General features: G+C 45.1%; 1 protein-coding gene across 6 annotated transcripts in view; it reads right to left on the reverse strand.

The window, feature by feature from the left end:
- Window positions 1-24,496, reverse strand: part of CRAMP1 (cramped chromatin regulator 1) — a 106,258-nt gene that overhangs the window by 69,750 nt on the left and 12,012 nt on the right. For all 6 annotated transcript variants that reach the window (XM_032796906.2, XM_075069345.1, XM_032796904.2 and 3 more), the window contains exons 3-5: window positions 14,528-14,721; window positions 13,350-13,503; window positions 9,320-9,403 (exon numbers count right to left, since the gene is read on the reverse strand). In XM_032796906.2, coding sequence (XP_032652797.1) covers window positions 9,320-9,403; window positions 13,350-13,503; window positions 14,528-14,721 — 432 coding nt within the window. The remainder of the gene's footprint in view (window positions 1-9,319; window positions 9,404-13,349; window positions 13,504-14,527; window positions 14,722-24,496) is intronic.

The raw sequence follows: 24,496 nt of genomic DNA on the forward strand, positions 1-24,496 counted from the left end.
GTGTGTGCATGCCACGTGCACAGTTGTCGGCAACTTCTTCCCTCAGTAGCATCCATCGGGTTGGCTAAGGAGCCCCTGGAGTGGCATCCTCATGGCGCTCAATATATGACCCTGCCAACCCAATCCCCCTTCAGTTCCTTCTTGCCGGCTACTCCGACAGAGGGGAAAGAGGGTGGGTATTGGAATTGACGAGACCACCACATTTCGAAGAACAGTAGTTACAAGAAGGTGAGTAACCATCTTTTCTTCTTTGAGTGTTTGTTCATGTTGATTCCAATTAGGTGACTCCCAAGCTCTCCCATGGGGGTGGGGTCGGAGTTGAGGAATCACTGATTGGAGACCCACTCTGCCGAAAGCTGAGCCATCTCTAGAATGCTGGGTGATGGCATAGTGGGTGGTAAACGTGTGCACCGAGGACCAGGTTGCCGCTCTGCAGATTTCCTGGATAGGCACCTGGCAGGAAAGCAGCAGACAAGGCTTGAGCTTGTATCGAGTGGGCCATAATAGCCAGGGTTGTGAACTTGGCAAGGTCATAACAGGTACGGATGCAGTCCATGATCCAGGAAGAAATGCGTTGTGAGGAGACCAGAAGCCCTTTCTTGCAGTCTGCCAATGCTAAAAACAGTTGGTTTGACTTCCTGAAGTTGGTTTGACTTCCTGATAGCACTCTCTCCACAGTAAATGAAGCATCTGCTCCTGTGCATTAGCATGTGGCTTGGGAAAGAAAACTGGTAGAAAAATGCTTGGCCAATGTGGAATTGGGATACCACCTTGAGCAGAAAGGCTGGGTGCAGCCTGAGCTCTACTTTGTCCTTGATGGGATAGGAGTGGGGGAGGAGGCAGCAGAGGTTAACGCTTTTAACTCTGACACCCTCCTGGCTGATGTGATGGCAACCAGAAATGCCACCTTCCATGAGAGATATAGAAGGGAGCATGTAGCCAGTGGCTCAAAGAGGACCCCCATTAGCCTAGCTAGGACCAGACTGAGGTCCCAAGCAGGTGGACAGAACTGTGGATATAGCCACTCCATGCCCTTAAGGAAACAGCCCACCACAGGGTTGGCAAATACCAAACAACCTAACTCTCTCAGGTGGAACGCTGAGATGGTCGCGAGGTGTACTTTGATGGATGATTCGGCCAAACCTTGCTGCGTCCGATGCAGTAGATAGTCCAGGATGAATGGTATAGATGCCTGAAGTGGAAGGTACGTGACTGCGCTCACACCAGCACAAGAACCTTTTCCACACAGCTAGATAAGTGACCCTGGTGGAAGGTTTCCTGCTACCAAGCAGCACCTCCCTCACAGATTCCGTGCATTGGTGCTCCATTGGGTTTAGCCTTGAAGCTTCCAAGCCATGAGATAGAGGGACAGGAGGTCCAGCTGAAGCAGGAAGCCGTGGTCCTTTGTGATCAAATCGGAGAGGAGTGGCACTGCGATCGAAGTGTCCACTGACAGCTCCAGAAGCATGGTGTATCTAGGCTGGCTAACCTAGTGAGGAGGGCTTTAAACTAGGTTCACTGAGGGAAGAAGACCAAAGGCCCGAGGGAAGTGGGGAAATGGGATACCAGGAGGAAGCACGAGCAGGAGACGGGAGGACTCCTGTTTCGGACTGAGAAAGCGGGACAATCGGCGAGTTATCGTAAGTGCCTATACACAAATGCAAGAAGCATGGGAAACAAGCAGGGAAAACTGGAAGTCCTGGCACAAATCGAGAAACTATGATGTGATTGGAATAACAGAGACTTGGTGGGATAACTCACATGACTGGAGTACTATCATGGATGGATATAAACTGTTCAGGAAGGACAGGCAGGGCAGAAAAGGTGGGGGATTCAATTGTATGTAAGAGAGCAGTATGACTGCTCAGAGCATCCGGTATGAACTGCAAAAACCTGAAGTCTCTGATTAGTTTAGAAAGTGTAGCAACAAGTGTAGTCGTGGTGATCCTCCAGAACCAGGGTATCGAGGTGATGAGCTTCTCCAGCAACTAGCAAATACTAGATTGCATGCCCGGCTCTCATGGGAGATTAATCACCCTGTATCTGCTGGGAGAGCAATACCGGTTGACAGACAATCCAGGAAGTTGTTTTGAACGCTAGGGACACAATTTCCTGTCCAAGAGCTGGAGATACCAAGTAGGGCAGAGCTCTTCTGACACTTGTCCTCACAAACACGGAGAAGATTAGTAGGGAAGCAGAAACTGGATTGGTAAACCTGAGAGGCAGTGAACCAAGATAGTCAAGTTTAGGATCCTGACAACAAGGAAGAATGGGAGACAGCAGAATACAGACCCTGGATGTTTCCAGAAAAGCAGGACTTTGACTCCGCTAGGGAACTGATGGCAGATCTCCTGGGATAATAACATGAGCACACGGGAAAGCAGATCCAGGAGAGCCTGGCTGTGCTATATTTAAAGAATCCTTATGAGGTTGAATGGGGCGCTCCGGAAATAAAAGCAAAAAAAAAGGAAACAGATGAAAAAAATCACAAACACAAATTAAACATATTAAATTAAAAGCGATATCAACCTAAAACCACTATCCCAATAGTAAAACTATTTGAAATAAAGAAAAAAAAAAAATAAAAATAAAAAACCCCACTTAGGTAAGAATAGTATAATATGCAGGTGACCAGACTGGCTTACCAGTCAATCGTTGCTATCGTAAAAGCAAAAAAGAAATCTCTCCAGAATCGGAAGACATTGACAATATGACCAGAGAGTAAAAACATATTGCTCAGGCATACAGGAGTGAAAGTCAGGGAGGCCATCATCTTGAATTGCAGCTAGGTTTCTTCAGTTGTTAAGCAACAAAAGCATCGACGACTGTCAATTAATAAGAAATCAGATTAAGTAAATGTGGCCCTCTAGAATGGGAGGCAACTAGGACAGAGGATGTGAAAAAAGCTAAGTTTATTTGAGGTTTTGCCACCGTCGTTCACCAAAAAGGTCAGCCCCAGAGGCTGCACTTGGGCCAGCACAGTATGGGAGAGATTATAAGCCCAACGGTACGACCAAGCCCTCTGTGGGAAAAAAGTGGTTCTGCAGACTTGTTAGAAAAAACTGCGGCACAATCCACAGGCTGGTAATTGCACTACTCAAGGTTGCTCTAAAGGAGTTGGCGATGTAGATGCACAGCTTGTTCCATTATCTTTGAAAACTCATGTGCAATGGGGGTCCTGACTGGAAAAAAGGCATTTAGTGCCCACTTTGACAAGAAAAGAGGGGGAGAGAGAGGCATCTGGACACACAGGACATCAGCCCACCTCAGTCCTGGAAAAATCATGGAGCAGTCCTCAAGAATCAATTCTGCAACAACCTTTAAGAAAGAAAAGATAGAACAGTCAGCATGGTATTCACCAAGGGCAGAGTCACGCCTGACTAACCTAATTGCCTTCTTGAAGAATAAACTGGGTCTGGAAATGAGGGAAAGCAGTGGTATGTAATGTTTATTCCTTGACTTTAGCCAAAGCTTTTGATGAGTCATTCCCCACAATTCTGCCAGCTGAAGTTAAAGTATGGCATTCTGGATGGTCTGGCCTAAAGGTGTTAGAAAGCTGCGTAGATCGTGAGCTCAAATGGGTACCGTGATCAACTGCTCCCATGTCTAGTTGCAGCCTGGTTACGCAAGTGGACTGCCCCAAAGTCAGTCCTGGCCAGTTTTGTTCAAATCTTCATTATATCTGGAGGATAGCTTGGACTTGCACTCTCAGCCAAGTTGCAGATAAGACACTAAACTGGAGGATGTGCGATAATAAGCTTAGGTAGGGGATTGCGGAATCTTCAGAGGAACCTAGAGAACAAATTAGTACAGAGCTGGCCAAAAGAAACCTGATGAGTCAACAAGGACAAGTGCAAGTTCCTCCCTTGCATCTAGGACAGAAGAATCCCGATTCATGTTACAGATAGGGACGAATGGCGTAAAACATTGCTGCAGAAAAAGACCCTTAGGTTACACTGGACAAGAAGCTGGATAATGAGTCACGACAGATGTGCCCTTCTTGCCAATCAAGTCTAACCATTTGGCGTGTTAATAGGCATGCCAGCCAGAGCGAGGGATATTCATCATCCCTCTATTTGACATTGGTGGGCTCATCTGGAGTATGTTGTCCAGTTCTGGGCCCCACACTACAAAGAAGATGTGGAAAAAATTGAAAGAGCTCCGCGCGAGAGCAACACAAAATGATTGTAGGGGCTTGGAGCACATGGGACGGGGCTATGAGTATGAGGGCTGACGGACTGGATGTTTAGTGCTGCAGAAGAAAAGAATGAGGGGCCATTATCAGTGCTTTCAATACCTGAAAGAAGTTCCAAAGAGATGATCTAGTAGACTGACTGCTCATCTCGCTACCACTGAGTAACATTGTCTCAAGTTGCAGTGGGAGGTTTAGTTGATATAGGAAAAAACTTTTTCCACTCATGGTAAGCACAGAATGGGCTTACTAGGAGGTTGGTGAATCTCCTTTCCTTAGGTTTTTAAATGCGTTCCGGCTTGACAAAGCCCTGGCTGGGATGATTCAGTTGGGAACTGGTCCTGCTTTGAGCAGGAGGTTGGACTAGATGACTTCCTGAGGTCCCTTCCAACCCTGATATTCCATGATTCTATGAATGTTGGCATGGCCACGAAGGGGCCAGCAGAGGTCTGCCTTGTCTCTGCAGATCTTGAGGGGTAATCTTGTGGATGAGTGGTATTGGAGGGAAGGCATATAGTAGACTATTCCCCCAGGGTAGCATGACCCTATAGAGCCCGGACTGTGCTTTTGGAAAGAACAAAATGTTGGACACTTCTTGTTGCTCCTGGTGGCAAATAGGTATACCCAGGGAAACTCCCACCTTTGGAAGATGGAATGTATGACTTCTGGCTGGATGGACCACTAGTGGTTGCAGAACGACCTGCTGAGGTGGTCCATAAGCTTGTTTCGTACTCCTGGGAGATAGGATGGAACTGGCTATACATAAAGCCCATAGCTGGAGAGCCTCCAAACAGAGAGGGGAGTAGCAGGCTGCACCCTGCTTGTTTATGCAAAATATGGCCAAGGGGTTGTTGGTCCGCACCGCCACACACTGACCTTATAATCTAGTATGGAAGGTTTAGCAGTCTAGTCTCACCACTTTGAGGTCCTTTACATTGATGTGGAGCAGGATCTCGGACTGTGACAACCTGCCCTGAGTCTATAGGTCTCCTAAGTGGGCCACCAACCCAGATCTGATGTGTCTATTACTAAGGTCATGGACAGTTGAGGGGTGCGGAATGGGACACCTTTGCAGACCATGCGAAGGTCAAACCACCACCCTAGGGTATTTAAGACTCATGCTGGTACTGTTACTGCTGAGTCTAAACTGTCTTAACTTCAGTGATAAGATGAGGCAAGCCATGCTTGGAGTGATCTGAGCCTCAGCCTGGTATGCCTGACCACATAGGTACATGTCGCCAAGGAGACTGAGGCATGTCCTCATGATCGTGGTGAGGTATCATCTGAGAGTCTGAATGATGTCTGACAGTGTTTGGAATCTAGACTCTGGTAGCGTGGCTCTTGCCTGAACCGAGTCCAGCACCACCCCAATGAACTCTATTTGTTGGGTGAGTGACAACGTTGCTTGTCCACATTGAAGAGGAGATCTAGTCTCTGGAAGGTCTCTCTGACTAACAAGACCTGGGACTCCACCTGCTCCCTGGAGCACCACCACAGCAGCCAGTCGTCGAGGTAGGGATACAGCTGCACCTGCCTCTTGCAGAGAAAGGCCATGACCAGGGACATACACTTGGTGAAAATCTTAGGGGCCATTTATAACCTGAATGGGAGCACCGTGAACTGATAGGTTGGGGATTCGTCCTGCTTTGAGCAGGGGGTTGGATTAGATGACCTCCTGAGGTCCCCTCCAACCCTGACATTCTATGTGGTTGACAACAACCTAAGGAAACGTCTGTGGGCCAGTCAAATGGCTCTATGAAAGTATGTGTCTTTCATGTCGAAGGCAGCGTGCCAGTCCCCCGGATCCAGGGAAGGGATAACTATGCTTAGGGAGACCAAGTGGAACTTCAACTTTACCATGAACTGGTTGACTCCTCGCAGATTTAAGATGGGTCTGAGACCCCCTTTTGCCTTGGGGATTAAGAAATAACAGGAGTAGAATCCCTTGTCCCTTACTCCACTGCCACTATGGCGAGGAACAATTGCACCTCCTGGATAAGGAGTTGCGCTTGAAGGGGTCCCTGCAGAGGGATGGGAGGGAGGGGAGGAGCAGAACTGGAGAGAATATCCCATTTCTACTGTGTGAAGAATCCAGTGGTCCAATGTTATATGGGACCACGCATAGTATACATGGGATAGATCAGAAATTGGGAGGGAAGGATCCGGGATAGTGGCTGGTATGCCATCCTCAAGGGTCCCTTCAAAATCCTTGCTTGGATTCTGACAATGGCTTTGTCCGGCCCTGCCCCTAGCCTGAGGGAGAGTTAGAAGTCTATACCCTATTGTTCCTGCCCTTACAGCAGTAAGTATCTTGCCTCGTATGGGGCTGGTATTGCCGCTGCTACTGTTGGGGTTGAGAATATAAGGGTTTCTCTAAGTAGCAGGAGTGTGCATCCCCAGAGATTTCACAGTTGCCCTTGAGTCTTTTAGGCTGTGAAACCTCGAGTCTGTCTGGTACAAAAACAGCCTTGCGTCCTCAAAGGGAAGGTCCTGCAGGGTCTTCTGAACTTCCAGGGGAAGCCCGGAAGCTTGGAGCCATGCAGTTCTCCTCACGACCACCCCAGAGGAGATGGTACGTGCCGCAGAGTCAGCCCAGTCGAGGGAGGCCTGCAGAGATGTTCTGGCCACTGCCTTCCCCTCCTCGACCAGAGCTGAGAACTTCACTAGAAGGACCTTCTGGGGTGAGAACATCCACCATCGTGTCCTCTGACTCAATGATTTCCTCCACCTGTAGGCCCATGTTACAGGCAATGCAGCGGAGCAGGTCCTGGTGCGCCCTGTGGTCAATGGGCAGATGACCTGAAGCTGATGGTCCAGCCACCGCCTCATCAGGTGCGGGTGACGAAGAAGCAAGTGGGAGTACAGGGTACCCATGGCCCTCTATGTGCCCAGATTGCCCCTAGGTTGCACTGGACTTGTCCAGTGGTTCAGCACTGTCAGATGTGATCTGGGTTATGGGTGGGTCTCCACTGTCTCCTCTATAGTACGAGGGGGCAGTCTGGACAGGGTCACCTCTGTAACCCGAGCAGGTCTATCCATCAATAACCAGGAAGGATGACATCCCGATGCCACCAACTTAGAAACCCTCGAAGGGGTACCCTGGACCTGATGGTAAGCCCAGGGGGCTCAGAGGGGCCATTGCGTGGCGAGTGGCCACTGTGGCTGCCAGGCCGACTGAGTGTGTCTCCGGTGCTTATCCGACCTATGTCTACTGCACCACGAGTAATAGGAGTCAGCCTTAGAGTCTGAGGATCCCAAGGGCGATGACCACGGTGATGGCAACCTCTGAGGCCTGGACTACGCTAGGTGGGAGGTTCGAACTAAGATACGCAACTTCAGCTATGCGAATAGCGTAGTTGAAGTCAAAGTATCTTAGTTTGACTTACCTGGCCATCCTCTCGGCGGTGAGTCAACTGCCACAGCTCCCCCGTCGAATCCACTTACTCATCCTGCAAAGGTGGAGTACAGGCGTCAATTAGTGGATCGATTTATCGCATCCAGATGGGTAGTACAGACGTACCCTGAGCTGGCGGTCAGTGCCGAGAAGACGAAGTTGGGGATCGGTGCTGCAACGATCATTTGAGGATTGGCATTGGCTGTCCCATGACCGAGGCCAGTGCCACGTGTCTGGTGCCAGAGAACAGCTGCTCTGCTCCGGTGCTGTGTCTCGGTGCCAGCCCAGTAAGGGTGTTCACGATTGATGCTGACCCCTCAGTGACGGAGAGACAGATCGCTTGGCGCCAGGAGACACAGCCGGGCACTGGTGCCGGGCACTATTGCAGCAATGGAGACCGGGAACAGTGCCGGTCTGGCAATGAGGAGAGCCTCATCATCGTGGGCTTGATGATATCCATCTAGGTGGTGCCAGAAGCCTCTCTCTAATAGCTTGGGGCTGAGACGCAGTAATTTTTATAAGCTCCTTGGCAGCCTCAAAAGCGTCCGGGATCGAGGGAAGCTCCAATGCCTCCACCAGGCACTGCCCCGCTGGAAACTCACTGAGTGCCAGGCTCAACGGTGCCACCTGGGGCACCGGAGTCAACAGGACGAGATCTTGCTGCTTGGAAGTCGAGATCTTCTTCTGAGGCAGCAAGTGAGTGCCCTCTGTCCACCTTCTTATGGCACTTGTGGGGCACTGGAGATGTTGACCGGTGCTGGGGCACTGTTCCTGGCTACGGTGTAGGAGACCTTTGGCACCGAGGGTCACTCGCACCATAGTCCTTCCTCAGCATCAATTCATAGACCGAGCTTGAGCTTGGGCCTTGGCGGTCAGGTGCTGCAGGATGGAGTGTGGCTTCCATTAACAACTGCTTCAAATGGAAGTTGCATTCCTTTATAGTTCTGGGCTTGAAAGCCTTACAAATCTTGCAGCGCTCAGACTGATGCGCCTTCCCTAGACACCTCAGGCGCGAGTTGTGGGGATCTCTATTGGGCATAGGCTTTCTGCATACACAGCAAGATTTAAATCCCTGGGCTTGAGGCATGCCCTGAAGCCCACGGCAGGGTGAGGGGAGAACAATCACCAAGTCTATACTAACTACAAACAACAATAAATTAACTACAAAACAAAAACAGAGTAGGACTAGGTAATAGGCTAAGGGAACACTTGCAAGCAAGCAAAACACAGTTCTCACCGTCCATAGTAGTGTTAGAAGGAACTGAAGGGAGCGGGGTCAGGTTGGCAGGGTCATATATTTAGCACCATGAGGGCACCACTGCAGGGGGCTCCCTAACTGACCCGACAGGAGCTGCTGAGGGGAAAAGTTTCCAATGACCACGCATGCGGCGTGCACACACCTGATTGGAATCAACGTGAACAAGCACTCGAAGAAGAATAAAATAAAACCAAGCCTGTGTTTTCTGTATTATCTGCATAAAGAAAGCTAAATGAATATCATGTTAAAAGAAAAATGGGAATCCTATGTGACTGGCCAAAAAAAAATTCTTGTAGAAAAAAAAATCCCTTAAGAAAGCTACACAACTTAGAACTGCACCAGAATACAATGGGCAGACTATTTTGAAAGCCACCAAAGCACAACAGTACAAGGCAAGCCCAGCCCTTAAGGTAGAACGCCATGATTCTGCAGTACAAAAAACAAATTTCCACCACTTGAAGAAATTCATACTCACAGCCCCCAATCTTCTTCCTTAGTTCCCCATAACAGACTAGGCCATAAAGCTCCAAGGAGGATTTTTTCAGCCCTTGAGAAAACACTGCAAAACAAAATAGGTATCAGGTGAGATATGAGACAGAGACCCGCACTGCAGATATGCCATGAGCCGCAACAGATCAAGTAACTTTCCAACAAAAACACCCTCAGTGAAAGGGACAAAAATCCACATATTTAATCAATACACAAAGATCTCACTGCAGATAGCCCTAAGTCCTATTTCACAGTAATACTAAATAAGAGGAGTGCATGTATTTCATAGCTACGACTTTATATCTGTGAAATGCAACAATTTTATATAGGCTCAAAAACTAAGAAGAGATTTCACAGAATTTTAACGAACAACATTTCAGCAAAATGAACTCAAGTTAGCGGTGACAATTTGCTATTACCCCCCAGCTCCATCACCACTTAAGTTAGCTGTCTATAACAATAATCAAATTAAGTTTCAAGACACATTGATGCCTTCTGCAAAACTCAAACATACATACATCTATGTGTTGAGTGACATACACACACTTGAGTTTTCTAGACGATATCAGTACATTTTGAAATTTTATATATGTATTTTTTTCAAATTCTTGGGTCAATTTCTGTAATTTTTTCTTCCAACAGAATATATTAGTGTGGGCATTTTAATTGTATTATGATAGCATATTACAGCTTATATCCATGGCTAGTGGTAAAAAAAATCCTTTGGCATACAAATCAGACCAAGAAATACTTATACATGATGCTGCGGTGACAATCGCAATTCTCTTTGATTTGCAGGCTACCAATAAGTCCAAAATTCAGCCATATGCATTTTCACCAGTACTCAAGTTTAGCCACACGTGCCTCAGATTCTTAAACCTCTACACTGGCAGCTAAGCAGTTTTCACACCTTGCAGATTTAGGTATTATACCTTCATTTATTCATTTCTGCTTATCCAGACCACAACTGACGATTTACTTTGGAAGGACTTCTTAACTTATATGCAGATAGGTTTCTTCCAATGCTGTATTTGCAGGGTCATTTATTTTTAAATTAAAAACTAAAACTTGTTTGATCTCACAAACTGTGACCATCTTCTGAGTATAGCGAGAACACTAAAAGAATTCCTGTGCTAACTGTACTTTACAAATGGAAATCTTCTTAAACATCCTAATCTTAGGGACAAGACCAATCAATTTTTAAAAGAGATTTTACTGTAGAGCCTTTACATGCTTCTGCTTTTCCTAGAAGCATGTTGTAACACATGCTCCAGAATGACTTTCATTTGCAACTAGTCATCAGCACTGAAAATCTTATCGGTCTCTCTCAGACAAGCACTTTTTTTTTTTTTTTTTTTTTTTAACAAGAGTGGTTGTACCTGTAAAAATTAATGGGATGAATTGATTGTGGGGACTATGGCAAAAGTTAAAGAACCATTTAAGGGAAAATGTACTTAACCACCGTCTAGATGTAACAATATATACTCCTGAGGGAATTCTGCATTCTGCACATGCATAATTAATGAGCCTCCCATATTTTTAAATTTTTGTGCAGAAAAAAGAGCTTCTGTTGAAATGTTATTGCAGTTCTGCCTTTTGCCCACCAGACGGGGCTGTGGCAATAGACCAGCAGTGGCTCCCAGCCAGCGAGGGGAAAGAAAGAGCCTGCCTTCTTTGCAGGACCTGTCAGGCCAGATCAGATCAGGGCTATGAGAAGATAGACAGCATGGGGTGATGGGCAGTCAGACAGGGGCTCATAAGGGCTAGTGGGGGAGGACAGACGGGGCAGGGGCTGAATGGGAGTGGAGGCACAAGACCACAGTGGGGAGGGAAGTGCAGGGCTAGTGGGGGAGGACAGACTGGGACTGGGGAGTGGCAAGATCGGGGCACAGGGACACATGGGGATGGGGGGGGCGTGAGTGGGAGTGGAGGGGGGGACATGTGGACAGGGGGGTTCAAGGACACCTGGGGGTGCAGGAACACCTGGGGACAGGAGATGTGCCTGACTGAATGGGAGAGACTAGGGGTCAGCCAGGGTCTGCATGGGGGAAGCTCCCTAGCAATCTCTCCCTCCCCCCAAAAAAACCCCATTCCATACTTTTCCCACCCATACCCCAAAACCCTCCAAGTTCACACCCAGGCTCCTTCTCAGCAATTTACTTCCCACTTACTCAGCTCCTCTGTTACCCCTGACTCCTCCAAGCCTTTGCACTGCTTCTGAGGGGTGCAGGAAATAAGGTTCTGTATTGTAGTTTAAATGAATTATTACTCTGAGTTCTGTATTAATATGCCCAGTAAGGAATCTATTTGTCAAAAAATATTTCCTAAATCTTTTTTGTTGTCTGTATTGTTAAAACAATACTGGCTGACAGGTATTTTGAAATAAATGACCAAAAATAATTGAAACTGGTGTGATTATACTGTGTTATTTTGACAAATAAAATATGCTGAATTTTAAAATACTGTGGGCAGAACTTTATTTTTTGGCGCAGAATTCCCCCAGGTGTACAATGTACAACTAGAATACAGGATCAGTAGAGTATGAAACTAAGGGGACCTGTATTTGCTGCTCAACTTACCAACATAAGAGGCACTTCTGATTAGTTCTTTTGAATGTTAAAAGATATATTACATGTTAGGAATTCACACACTTTGCTAGATAAATTTTTTTTTTTTTTAAGTCCATCATCTAAACATGGTTACCAGCAAACAGTCCTGGACCCTAGTTTCACCTTTTACCAAGTACAAAACTCCCCCACTTAACATCCTCTCGCTTAATGTTGTTCATCAATAGATCCCTGCCCTTACAGAATGAATGCCTGTTTAAAGTTGTGCAATGCTCAGCTATAACGTCGTTGGGCAGACCACCAACGCCTGCTTTGTCATGGCTGGCAGCTCCCTTACACACCCTCCCAGCCACATCCTGCCCGTTGGCGGGAGCCTGCGGACAGCGGCCTTCCCCCTGCTCCTGCCTGTGGCAATCAGCTGATTTGTGGCATTCAGGAGGCAAAGGCGGGGAGGAAGCTACACATCAGATGATTGCCGCAAGGCGCTGATTCACAGGGTCCGCCAGTGGGCAGGAGGCACTGGGGGAAGGAGTGAGCGTAGGGGAAACTGATGGGAGGCTGCAGCCTGTTGAATATCTGTATTATAAATTGCTTGCTTAAATATTTTAAATGTATGCAATGCCTTTTGCCTGAAAAAAAAAGTTTCCCTGGAACCTAACCCCTCCATTTACATTAATTCTTATGGGGAAATTGGATTCGCTTAAAGTCGCACTTTTCAGGAACATAACTACAACAGTAAGTAAGGAGTTACTGTACATACAATTCAAGTGAATTCGGAATACAGTTCGCACGAATTACTATTACAGGTATAAATCACTATTGCCAGTTACTTGGCTATCTGGTTTCCTCACCACTGTCCAACAAGGGGAAAAAGCATACTTTGCTTAGGATTCTTGGATTGTCTATTTCAGTGAAATAAAGTAACTTAGATTGCAAGAAAAGTGCAACATTTCAGCCATATGCTAGCTGCAGACACTATGCCTTTTTACTGTATTTTGCTTGACCAAAGAAGTTGGGATCACTGAAGTCATGATTAGCTATAATACTCTGGCTGTCTATCAAAGAAGTCGAAACCCTTGGAGCGGTGACATCCAAGATAAGTTGGAAGAGACATCTCTTTAATCTGGCTTTTTGCTGATTAGGTCAATAGTTAGATGATATTTATTATAGGCGTGTGGGGTTAACAACAGAGGAATGGTCTTGTTTTGTAACCATCTGTTGGAAAATATTTTGTTTTAAATTTGTAAAAGTGCACCTACTTGTGGCCATGACAGGTACAGTACAAGATATTCAGCGATATCTTAATAGTATCCAATATTTATTTTTCTTATCTTCATCATTCCTGTGCTCTGAGACCATATTAAAAGACAGGGCTCCAACTCCCACCAGAACAAATACTTATCCCAGACTCTGAGCTGGTCATGGAATCCACTCCCACTGCATACTCACCATTATCAAAATCAATATATTTAGAGATCTTGTGCCAGGTGCGGTAGTAGAAGTGCCGGACCTGCTCTTTGTTCTTCACCATGCTTGCTGGTTTGCCTTTCTTCTTGTACTTTAGAGCAATGTTGTTCTGAATAGCTTCAAAGTCCTTCCCGTGCTGAAAAAGTACAAGATTAAAACCAATTAAAGAACAAAAAGTGCAGAAGATAAAAAGGATGAGGAATCCAATCTAATGACAGACTATCATCTTCTTTTATGATCTAGCTAGGTCTTTTCCATTTCTCCTATCCAGCTATAGACCTGGCCAGATCCTGTTTAGGAGTTTAAAACTGTGTGACAGCTAGTGTGTGTGGGCTGTTCTCTGCCAAAGATGTTATCCATGTCTAACTTCTATAAAACTCTATAATAAAGAGCTGAGGTTATGCTGCCACGTAAATAAAATAATGCAGCACGACTGTATACATTTTATTTCTGAAGGTTGGGATGGGGGCACCATATGTATTTTTCCCCAGTGGAAACAACTGACACTACTTTTAAATTGTGCTTTTATTACAGGCATTTTGTAAATGAAAATAAAATACTAATAATCACATGATTTCATTGTCGGGGCTTCTGTGTTCATTATGGAATGCTCACATCTATTAAGAAGTGACTGCTGAGGATTTAACATTTTGCTTATTCAGGCAGATGGAACAAAATAGAGAAATGGTCCTAGCAATGCACAGGAATGATGCAACCTTGTCCATTACATCTGGAGACAGGCACTTTATTTTAATAGACAACCTCAAACATGCACAAATTCTATGGACAAGGTAACAAAATATGAAGTTTGGGGGCTGCATGCATATAGTAAACTGATTTCTTCTTCTGGCTTCACAGTGCCTGATATTTTTAAGCAGATAGCTTTGGTTCTGCCTCAGTACAAGAAGATGGACTTGACTTCTCAAGGTCCCTTCCAGCCCTACCTTCTTATGATTCTATGGTTCACATGCACTGTGCAGCCAGTTGTGCTCACTTGTATAGAGGATATGTGCACTTAAACTAATTCGAAATGTCATCCTCTACAAACTCCCAAATCAAGTTTTCATTTAAACACAAAACCAAGCCAGCCAAGCACGGGCTCCATAAGAGGCACCAGGCCAGCTGCCTGCCTTTCTTCTTCCATATACACACACACACACCTCATAAAGTCCCTCGAAGAAGGTATTCTTATCCTCTGTGCTCCATGATTCCCACTGACGTCTGACCTTCTTTCCTTCCTCCTTCTCTCCACTTGAGGTCCCCAGGTTCCTTGCGGCAGTCTTAGAACTCCCAGCAGGAACGCTGGGAGGAATTCCTGATGTGCTACCAGATGAGGTCCCTCCATTATCTGTCCCTTTAGACAACAAGTGAATTTAGAAGCATTGAGAGAGGTCACATATAAAGGGGAAAAATCCTATAGAATTAAAAGAAAACGTCTGGATTTCTTGACTGTACCATGTTTTCCAGGGTTTGCACCTCAGACACATTAGGCAAATGATGAGTTGCTGAAAGCTCTGAAAAGCAGCAGTGTGCCTCAATGGGAGGGTTAGCAGGCAAACATAAGGAAAGTTGGAGTGGGTCAATTATACATCTCCAGAGATATGGAAGATAGGTGAAAGTATCTCTCTTCAGAAGTGCCAGAAGGATGATGCAAGCTGCAGTCCCTACACTGGTCTATAACAGAAGTACATATGCCCTAGCACAGCTGAAAAGAACCTAAATACAATGTTGAATACTGATCTGCACATGAGTAATCCACTGAACTGAGGGCTGCAAGATCTGGCTTTAAAACTCAAAACTGCAATATCTCAACTGATTAAAAAAAACACTAATAAATGGTCACATTATTCAGTGGAGCAGTGTTCTCAGTAATCCCATTTTCTGTACATAAAGCAGCATCTTTAGAGTGTGACGATTCTGAAGTTGTGAGCTGTATCTCAAAGATGAACAAGGCCCATCGTCAACACCCAGTCCCATGTTGGCCCGACTGCTCTCCATAAATACAACTGCCTGTCTGGAAGCAGCACCCTTATCAATTTGTCAGTACTCCAAAAGGCAAGATTCAAAGAGTAGCATCATAGGAACAGTGAAAACAGGATGATAAAGCTGGATGGAAGAAAAGAGGTAGCTTAAAGAAAAATAAAAAGGAAATGATAAGACAGATGAAAAGGGCTATACTAAGTGCCACAGCAGCACTGTGACGTGGGCAGCGCAGACACGCTTTATCACAGTGGCCTGTGTGGGGCCGAAACCCCAGACCAGCAGTGGGCTGAGCAGCTCAGCCCACTGCCGTTCAGCGGTTCCATCTGCTGGCTCCTGCCAGCCACGATCTCGGCTGCTGGACCCGTTCAGCCTGCTACCGGTCTGGGGTCCCAGCCCTGCCCACATACAGGGGGTACCCACTTTCTCCCTGGTTCTGGACCGTTCTCTTCCTCTCTCTGCACGGAGCTGAAGGTGAAGGAGCAGGCTGGGGCTTGGAATGTAGGGTCTGGCCAGGAGCTAGAATGAAGGAGGGGGTTCAGTGTTGGGGCAGGAGGTCTGGGTGTGTGGAGCGCTTACCTGGGCAACTCCCATTTGGTGCAAGGGGTGCAGGTGGGAATGTGCATGTGTGTGTGTGTGCAGGAGCTATCATTTGGTGCTCAGGGTGGGGGTGGGGATGTGGAGGGTACAAGAGTCAGGATGTGGGAGGTGCATGGGGTGTGAGGGGGCTGGTTATGTGTGGGGACGCAAGAGTCAGGGAAGAGGGCTGGGGGCATGTGAGGGGGGTGCAGGTGTCAGGGCCTGGTGGGCCTCGGTATGTATGGAAGTGCCAGAGTCAGGGCTGGGGTCATAGGGGGGTGAAGGAGTCAAGCAGAGGGCTGGGTGTGTGTGAGGGAGGTACAGGGCTCAGGGCTGGAGGTGATATGCCCCTATTTCACCATCACCCTTCCCCAAGGCCCTGCCCCCGTTTCTTCTCTGCCTCCGCTGGGAGCAGCAAGCACGCTGACTCCACTCCTCCCCGACCTCCTCCCTCACAAGGGCTGTCAGCTGATTGGCCGGGAGGGATGGAGAGGAGGAGAAGGGGCAGGAACCCAGCACTCTGTAGGAAGAAGCAGGGGAGCTGGCAGGACCAAGCTTCTGCCGCCTGCCCTCGCAGGAGGGAGTAGGGGGGGCAGAGGATGGAGAAGAGTGGGCCTGGCCGGGCAGGGCAGGATTTTTAATGGCACGCTGCTGCCTGTCGGAGAAGTCCTGGCAGGCAGCAGCGTGCCATTAAAAAATCGGCTCGCGTGCCATCTTTGGCACACATGCCATAGGTTGCCAATGCCTGGAATACAGCATAATACTAATTTACAAATCTGACAGTTCTCACAAAAAAAAAAATTAAAAAAAAATTGCCCCACTCCACTTCTCTATAAAGATTTTAGAATGTTTACTTACTACATTACATTTAAAAAAAAAAAAAACACACTACCATCTTCAGTAACATGCTATGAAGCACTAACATTTTAAAATTAGACTACAACTGTCAAAATAGAGATACATTTTGTCACACAACAGCCTCTATTTTAATATCAAACCAGAGTTTAACATATCATAAAACATTACACTTATTACCATTACTCTAGCTAGCTATCACATTTGGTTGAAATTTTGGATACTCATACTGTCCTCAGACACAGTATTTATGTTTGTGTCATTTTGTATGCCCTACTTTCCTGTTATTTTAAGGCAAATATGTTGCCTCAATTTGTTTTTATTATTGTTTGTGAAATTTTATGAACTGATGAGTAAGCAAATCTAAAGTAAAATTTCCAAGCTCTTTGTGTGAATCAGCTAGGTTTTATTATATATGTAATTGAAGTTAAATATTTGTAAGCAGCTTCTCCATTTACCTACCAACTCTGGAGTTCAAGGTTCTGTGTTCCCCATATAAGAGCTGGGGACATCAGATCCCAATAGCATTGCAACAGAGTGCAGGGAATTGAGCTGTTCTAGGTTTATTACCTTGTGCAAGGGAAAGAGAAACCTGAATGCAAAAAACTTAGAGGAAAGTGTGACTACTTTTGTATCAAAAGACTAATGGTTAAGGATTTGTGGTGCTAAAAATAGTTCTGCTTTATATTTTAAATAAGGTAATTTTGATTCAAATGCAACACAGAATATTCCAAACTAAATTGTTTACAAACATTCTGTAAGAAAACTTGCAATTACATATTGTATAGTTACACTCAAAAGGAAAATATTTCATATGAAGCGCACAGTTAAAGCAACAATTTCAAGACTGTTTCTTACAGTCTCCTAGTTTAGACTTGATCTTTCAGCAGAAAATTACTACAGGTCTGTTGCATCTTACGCTGGGGTTACATTCCGCAGTCAGCGCGTAAAGCGAAAACCGTGTATGGTCAAAATGACCCTTGAAAATCCCTTAAATCACCCATAAAGTACTATGTATTGTATATGGCAATGTACAGTACAGTATATAATAAAGACTACATATTAATACTATAAAATTATATTTTGCATAACAGAATGAAAAAATAAAAATTAACAGTCCAGTGCAGTAAACCTGAACAGTCACCAGCCTTGTACTGTACACACTCCAATGATTAGTCTTCCTCTTTCCCTGACAACACTATTATTGAGTCGTCAGGGCTTGATGTTGATCCAGCAGACAATGGCCCAGGCATGGGTGATGGAGAGCGAGTCATAGACGAAGTGATTGGTTCTGGTTCAGCTCAAGAAGTTGATGTGTAGGCTCTGCTGCTGCTGGTTGTTTTTTCTTTAAAAACATGGTGATTGGCAACTGTCGCTGTTGTCTCTTAAGCTCCTCAAACACTTCTTGGTACAGTCTCTAACAACCAGTAATACTACGTGTGATTTTGAGGCTTCATTCCATAGAGGGATCATACTCAGAAATTAAATCATTCAAGTGTTTCGCTGCTTGGAACACTTCAGAAAATTTATGATGATTCGAAGTTGCTGGCTCTTCCTGTTCATCATCATCTTTGTCTTCTGTAGACGATTTTATCAGATCCTCTAATTCTTTGTTAGTCAATGTTTCTCTATGGCTCTCAAATAATTCCTCAATTTCTTCCTCAAGGATGTCGACGAAGCCATCATCACCCCCTTGCCTGGCCACCTGAACAATGAGTTGCACTTTTTTTATCAATGGTTGGGAAACCTTTAAAATCACTCACACAGTCTTCCCACAGGTTTCGCCAACATGCATTGACTGTTTCAGGCTTGACTGCATCCATTGCCTGTTTAATATAAGTGATGCAATCAGCAGTGCTGAAGGACTGCCAACACTCCATCACATTGGGATCAGTGGTGAGGATCCGTGAGAATGTAAGCCTTGTGTACGTGGCCTTGAAACAGCTAAAGATGCCTTGGTTGAGAGGTTGGAGGATGGAGGTGGTATTGGGGGGAAAAAAACAACTTCAACAACGTTATGCGCAAACCGGAGTGCTGCAGAATGCCCAGGAACATTGTCCATGATCAGCAACACTTTAAAGTCCAGTACTTTTTCTTCAAGGTACTGCTTGACCTCCAGAATGAAACACTCGTGGAACCAATCCAGAAATGATGCTGCCGTCACCGAAGCCTTTTTATTTGATTGCCAGAACACAGGCAGGAGATTTTTGTTCTTGCCTTTTAGTGCACAGGGATTTGCAGCCCTGTAGAGTAAGCCTGGCTTTATTAAATGCCCAGCCACATTGGCACAAAGCAACACAGTCTTTAGCTGCTTTGAAGCCAGGGGCCTGTCCTTCTGATTTTGAAATGTAAGTGCGGGTGGGCACTTTTTCCAGAAGAGCCCAGTCTCGTCAGCATTAAAAACTTGTTCTGGAAGACAGCCCCTTTCCTCTATGATTTCCTCTAATTGTTCGGGGTAGGCTTTTGCTGCGTCTTCATTGGCAGATGCAGCTTCACCAGTAGTCTGCGCGTTTTTGAGGTTGAAGCGGTTCCTAAAACTGTTAAGTCAACCTTGGCTGGCTTTGAATTCCTTCTTATCAGATAGCTGTCCCTCTTTGGCGGGAGGTTTGAACAGCACATAGATGCTAAGAGCCTTTTCTCGCAACATGTTGCCATCGATAGGCAAACATTTAAGGTTCATGTCTTCCAGCCATAAGTTTAATGCCATTTCAGTCTTCACTAAAGTCATATCACGCACTTGGCTCGTCACCACAGCAGTTACTGGAGCATTGATGCCACGGCTTGACGAATTTCTGTCTCTCAAATCTTGATCGCACGGATGCTAGATTCGTTGCAGCCGTATTTACGTGCCACGTTGGTGATGGACATACCGTCTCTCAATAAGTCCAACACGGCCAGTTTTCCCTCCAGCGTTGGAACACATCCCTGTTTGTTTGGTTGAGCACCAGATGAAGTAGGTGCCTTGCGTTCAGAGGCCATGTTATACAGTACAAAAAATACGTACTGTCTTTTTAAACAGTACAGGCACAAAAGAATCTCACTCAGCGCGGCGAGATGCGCACAGTATGAGAGGCACAAGGGGACTGAGTACTGTAATGGGAACAACAGATTCGCTTCTCCCATCTCACACTCACTCCGGGGCAGACACATTATTTACACATTTTTTTGGGGCCAACCCTTCAAGGTGACTATACAGGAGACCCTTATCACAGACCTAAAGACATGCTGCTGCTGTCAAGTCACCCCGAAAAAATATTTTAATGGGAACAGCAGATTTGCCTCTCACGCTGGTGGAATCGTCTTTTGTTTTGTTTTGTTTTTTCTCCCGACCGCGCAAAGCTGAAATTGCGCATGTTAAATCCGTGTAAGATGTGATAGACCTGTACTACCTTGGGGAGATGTGTGAACCAAAAGGAGGTTCAGTTTACCAGAAGTAGAGAAAAATCAATTTAATTTTTAAAATACTTTGGAAATAAACAACTTCTCTATCCCCTGACCCAAATCTCACATATTTATAGAAAAAACTTTGAAATATACAGAAACTGTGAAATAAATAAAATCCCCAAGAGACTAGTATTTTGACATTAAGACATGATAGCTTTTTAGAGTAAAACCATTCAACACTGCTAATAGGTGGCCGAGAAGAAAAAAAAAAGATTTAAAACCAAGAACTGCTTATCAAAAGAGAGATATCTGAAATGTTTCTTCTAATATGTTATTTGAAAAATGACATTTCAATCTATCATTACTACAAAGATCTCTCTCAAAGACATAGGTAGAGCCCTGAAAATCTGAGCTATCTGCTTTATATCCACAGATGGCCATGGACCATGTTTGCAGACCGGATAGGGATACAAGTTTTGTATCCGCACAGGGCTCTAGACTTAGGGGAAGATCTTGTAGGAAATCTATCCCTGGAAAACAAGATCCTAGTTTTCAAACCTCTAGTCAACAAGGAGAATTCAAATCTATCTTCTTTTTGGATACAGTCTCTCCTGCTAATGGCTGTCAGAGTGAACTCTTCCATTAGAATGAAGACGAGGTGAGACTCAAACCAGGGAAGTATTCTTTTGAACGCAGTTGTCTTTTTACTTTCGGAATGAATGGTTTTTAGGTGTCCATCTATACTCGATTAATCTCCGCAGCCCAACCGTCAATGGCCAGGCACAGATTTAATCAAGAGTTTACTACGGGCCGTACACTATGTTTGGTATCTAAAACTTTCATCCTAAAACATGAAAAGAAATTAAAACTATTTTTCAGAAATTAAATCAGCTTTTTTAAAATACTTCTCACTTGCATAAAACAGAACATGAAAGTGATGATCCTACTGAGATTTTCTTCCCCACACAGGTTTTAGAAACTCCATTCATTTAGCTTCTAAATATTATGCTATTTAGTTGAAAGATGTTTCACCCTTCCTTTCTCATCTCATGTTTGGAATAACTATGCTCTCGGAAAATACAGGTTCCAGTCCTAGAAAGGTCAACTCAGCCCTTTATCTTCTTAAAGTAGATACATTAAGTTTCATGCAGTATATCATGCATGATTCTTTTGGGCAAGACCTTAAAACCCAATGTTCTAGCAACTCTACAAAGGCATTAGAACCCTTTTAACTCTTCCTAGGAACAGAAGTTTGCAACAGAGTCTTTTGCAAAATCCTCCTCCCTCACTATTGTGCACAATGCTGTTCACCAGCTGGTTGCCACGATCTACCCTAGTGTGGCTGCATTTCAGTGGGGCAGTGTGGATTATCCCTGTCACATAACTATATAAGTATTTTGGACGAAAGGGACTGAAGAAAATGAAGGTATTCATGCCCTGTTAGCTTTTGCCTCTGGAAATCCAGGATTTAATTTCTCACTATTCTACATACATATTTTACGTGTCATTAATGAATGTTTGGGTTTCAAATTAAAGCATTAAATCAAAAAACTTCCATTGAAGCTTGCCATCCGTTACAAAGTTGTTGGATACTGGAAGAGGAATATTTCAAGGATCTCAATTAGGTGCCTATTCTAAAAATTATAAAAGGGCCTCGTTGCAGATGAGACACAGAGGCTTTTCTTGATCTGTCTATTGACATCAAGTTACATGAGTCCCAAGACTGGTCATCCCACATAATCATACCTCTGACAATTCCTTCCACTACCCCTGCACGTGATAGAAAGAACTCTTGCACAGCAGGTAGAAAGCACTGAGTTTGGAAGCAAGAGTTCTTAGCATTTGGTTCTTGTGCTATTAATTGCAAAGGCAGACGTTTCTGTACATGCCATTATTTGCAATGACCTGTAGGGTACAAGTCCAAACACAACTACACGTATGAACCCTACAGCACTGGTGTTTTGGCTCCGTTTACTCATTTGGTTAGCGCACTGGTCCCTACACATTTATAAGCCTGGTAGTACTGGTACATAAGACCTCTGTGATTGGTGTTTTTGGGTCTCACTGCCTAGCTTCACCATGTCCCTCTGTGCGGGGTCTCTTGGCCTGCCTCTCAATCAATTGTGCAAGTCTAAACCTCTATAAATTCTGGACTGTTGGTAAAATCTAGTACTTAGCTTGATAAACAAGTACACATACATGAAGAGGTTAAAAATCACATTAGGTTGAACAGGACTCAATTTTTAGTATTCCATCTAGCCATCAGAAAATTGAGCTAGTTTCCTTCTTGTGTGGCTTCAGTTTTATCTTCATGATCGTTGTGTTCTGACTGTGAGAACCCAGATGTTCTACTTAGAAGCGCAAGGACAGGAAATTTGCTAAAAAATTGAACAAATTTAAGGATTGAAATGCAAAAACCTAACACGCACATTAGAAACAATGGAATACTGCATACATCAGATACAGTAGATGAGTAGGAGACAACATTGGTGTCTCATAAAGGCTAGCCATGAGGAGTTCTTTCATCCAGGCTCCAGCTTACTGTTTGGTCTCCCACATCCCTTTTAGAAGTCAGAAAATTCACAGCTTTACCTGATGGGTCCCGCATACAAAGGGTCACTCTCCAATAGAGAGTTAATCTCCCCTGTATCAGCCTAACTGAACATACATTAGATTAGACTCCCCTTATCCACATCCTACAGGCCAATATTAAAATGAGTACAGTATGCAAAACGTCATTTTCAAGGATCACTTGTCAGCTGCCTGCTGAAAATCTACCAGGTATATCTGTTGGAAAAGAATGTGCCTTTTACAGTTATTCGCATAGAACAAGAGCAAAATTAAGAGTTAAATATGCTTTTGTCTCCATTTCTTAAAGCATATCTATTGAATACCATCTTTTAAAGATGTTCAAAAAGAATCTTTCCACAATCTTTTTAGATGTTTCGGCCTTTCATTATAGCAATCAGTAACCCTAGGACTGCATATAACTTCTTCAGAAGTACTTCTTAGCTCAAGGATTGCATTAGAAAGACTATGGCAGAATATTCCTTCTTTCCTCTAGGATTTTATGTGAGCCTTTGAATTAGTTTAACAGTCCAGCACAGTTACATAGCAAAATACTTATCCCTATGGCCCAAGTGCACGTGTGTAAGGTGTAACGGATTAGGTTTCAGAAAGGTTACAAAAGCACCCTGCTATGTGCATAGCGATATCTTTCTCATTGAAAAAGCAACAAAATACAAGACACGTGTTGAAACCTTTTCCTCACTGCTCTCCAAACAAATAAGTCCCATTGTTAAACCGCAGTCAACATCCTTTCATTGGCCAGATACAATACAACATACTGCAGTGAAAAAATTAACCAGGTCATCCCCACAAAAAGAATGTACTTCAGGAATTCAGCAAAGCATCTTGACCTGTGGGGCAACCCTCCAAAGCTGAAGCCTGGATCTGATTTGTCTTCTGCCCAGAGAGGGAAAGGCACCTCCAGCTAGGAATAGGAAAAAAAGCAGGCATGGCTGATGTCTCCGTTTGAGTATTTGCCCTGTAATGGGAAAACTAGTTCATAGTCTGTTTGCCTTTTACAGCAAAGGGCATGGGGCCTCTCACAAGTATAAGTCTAGGACAGCATTAGCCTCTGGATACGTTCACACGCTGTTTTACTACTGACACCCGATGATTCAAACAAGGCAGTTAAATGGCCAATAAAGACGAAGCCTAATAGCAGGCTTCTGCCATCTCCCGTACACTACATGCACAAACCAGACAGCTGAAGTGTAGCTAAACTTGTTTCATTCTAATTGCCGTCAGGGACCTATATGCAAAAAACATCTTTAGAGGCATTCGCTTCACCAGTGGTTTTCAAACTGTGGGTCGTGACCCAGTACTGGGCTGTGGTGGCTCTGGTCAGCACCAGCGACCGGGCCATTAAAAATCCTGTCAGCAGTGCTGTCCAGCTGAAGCAGGTTAGTCCCTATCTCTTCTGACACTGTACAGTGCCTTGGAAGTGGCCAGCAGCAGGTCCAGCTCCTAGGCAGGGGGGCAATGGGGCTCCGCCTGCTCCTCCCATCCCGAGCACCAGCTCCGCATTTCCATTGGCTGGTTCCCAGCCAATAGGAGCTGGGGGGGGCAGTGCCTGCAGACAAGAGCCACGGGGAACCACTTGCACACTTCTGCTTAGGAGGCAGACCTGCTGTCAGTCACTTCCAGGGCATAGCGCAGTCCGCGGTGCCAGGACAGGCAGGAAGCCTGCCTTAGCACCCCTGCTGCACTGCTGATTGGGAACCACCTGAAGTAACCCCAGGCCCCAATCCCCTGCCTCAATCCAG

Source organism: Chelonoidis abingdonii, chromosome 9 (genome assembly GCF_003597395.2).
Source record: "Chelonoidis abingdonii isolate Lonesome George chromosome 9, CheloAbing_2.0, whole genome shotgun sequence".
NCBI lineage: Eukaryota > Metazoa > Chordata > Testudines > Testudinidae > Chelonoidis > Chelonoidis abingdonii.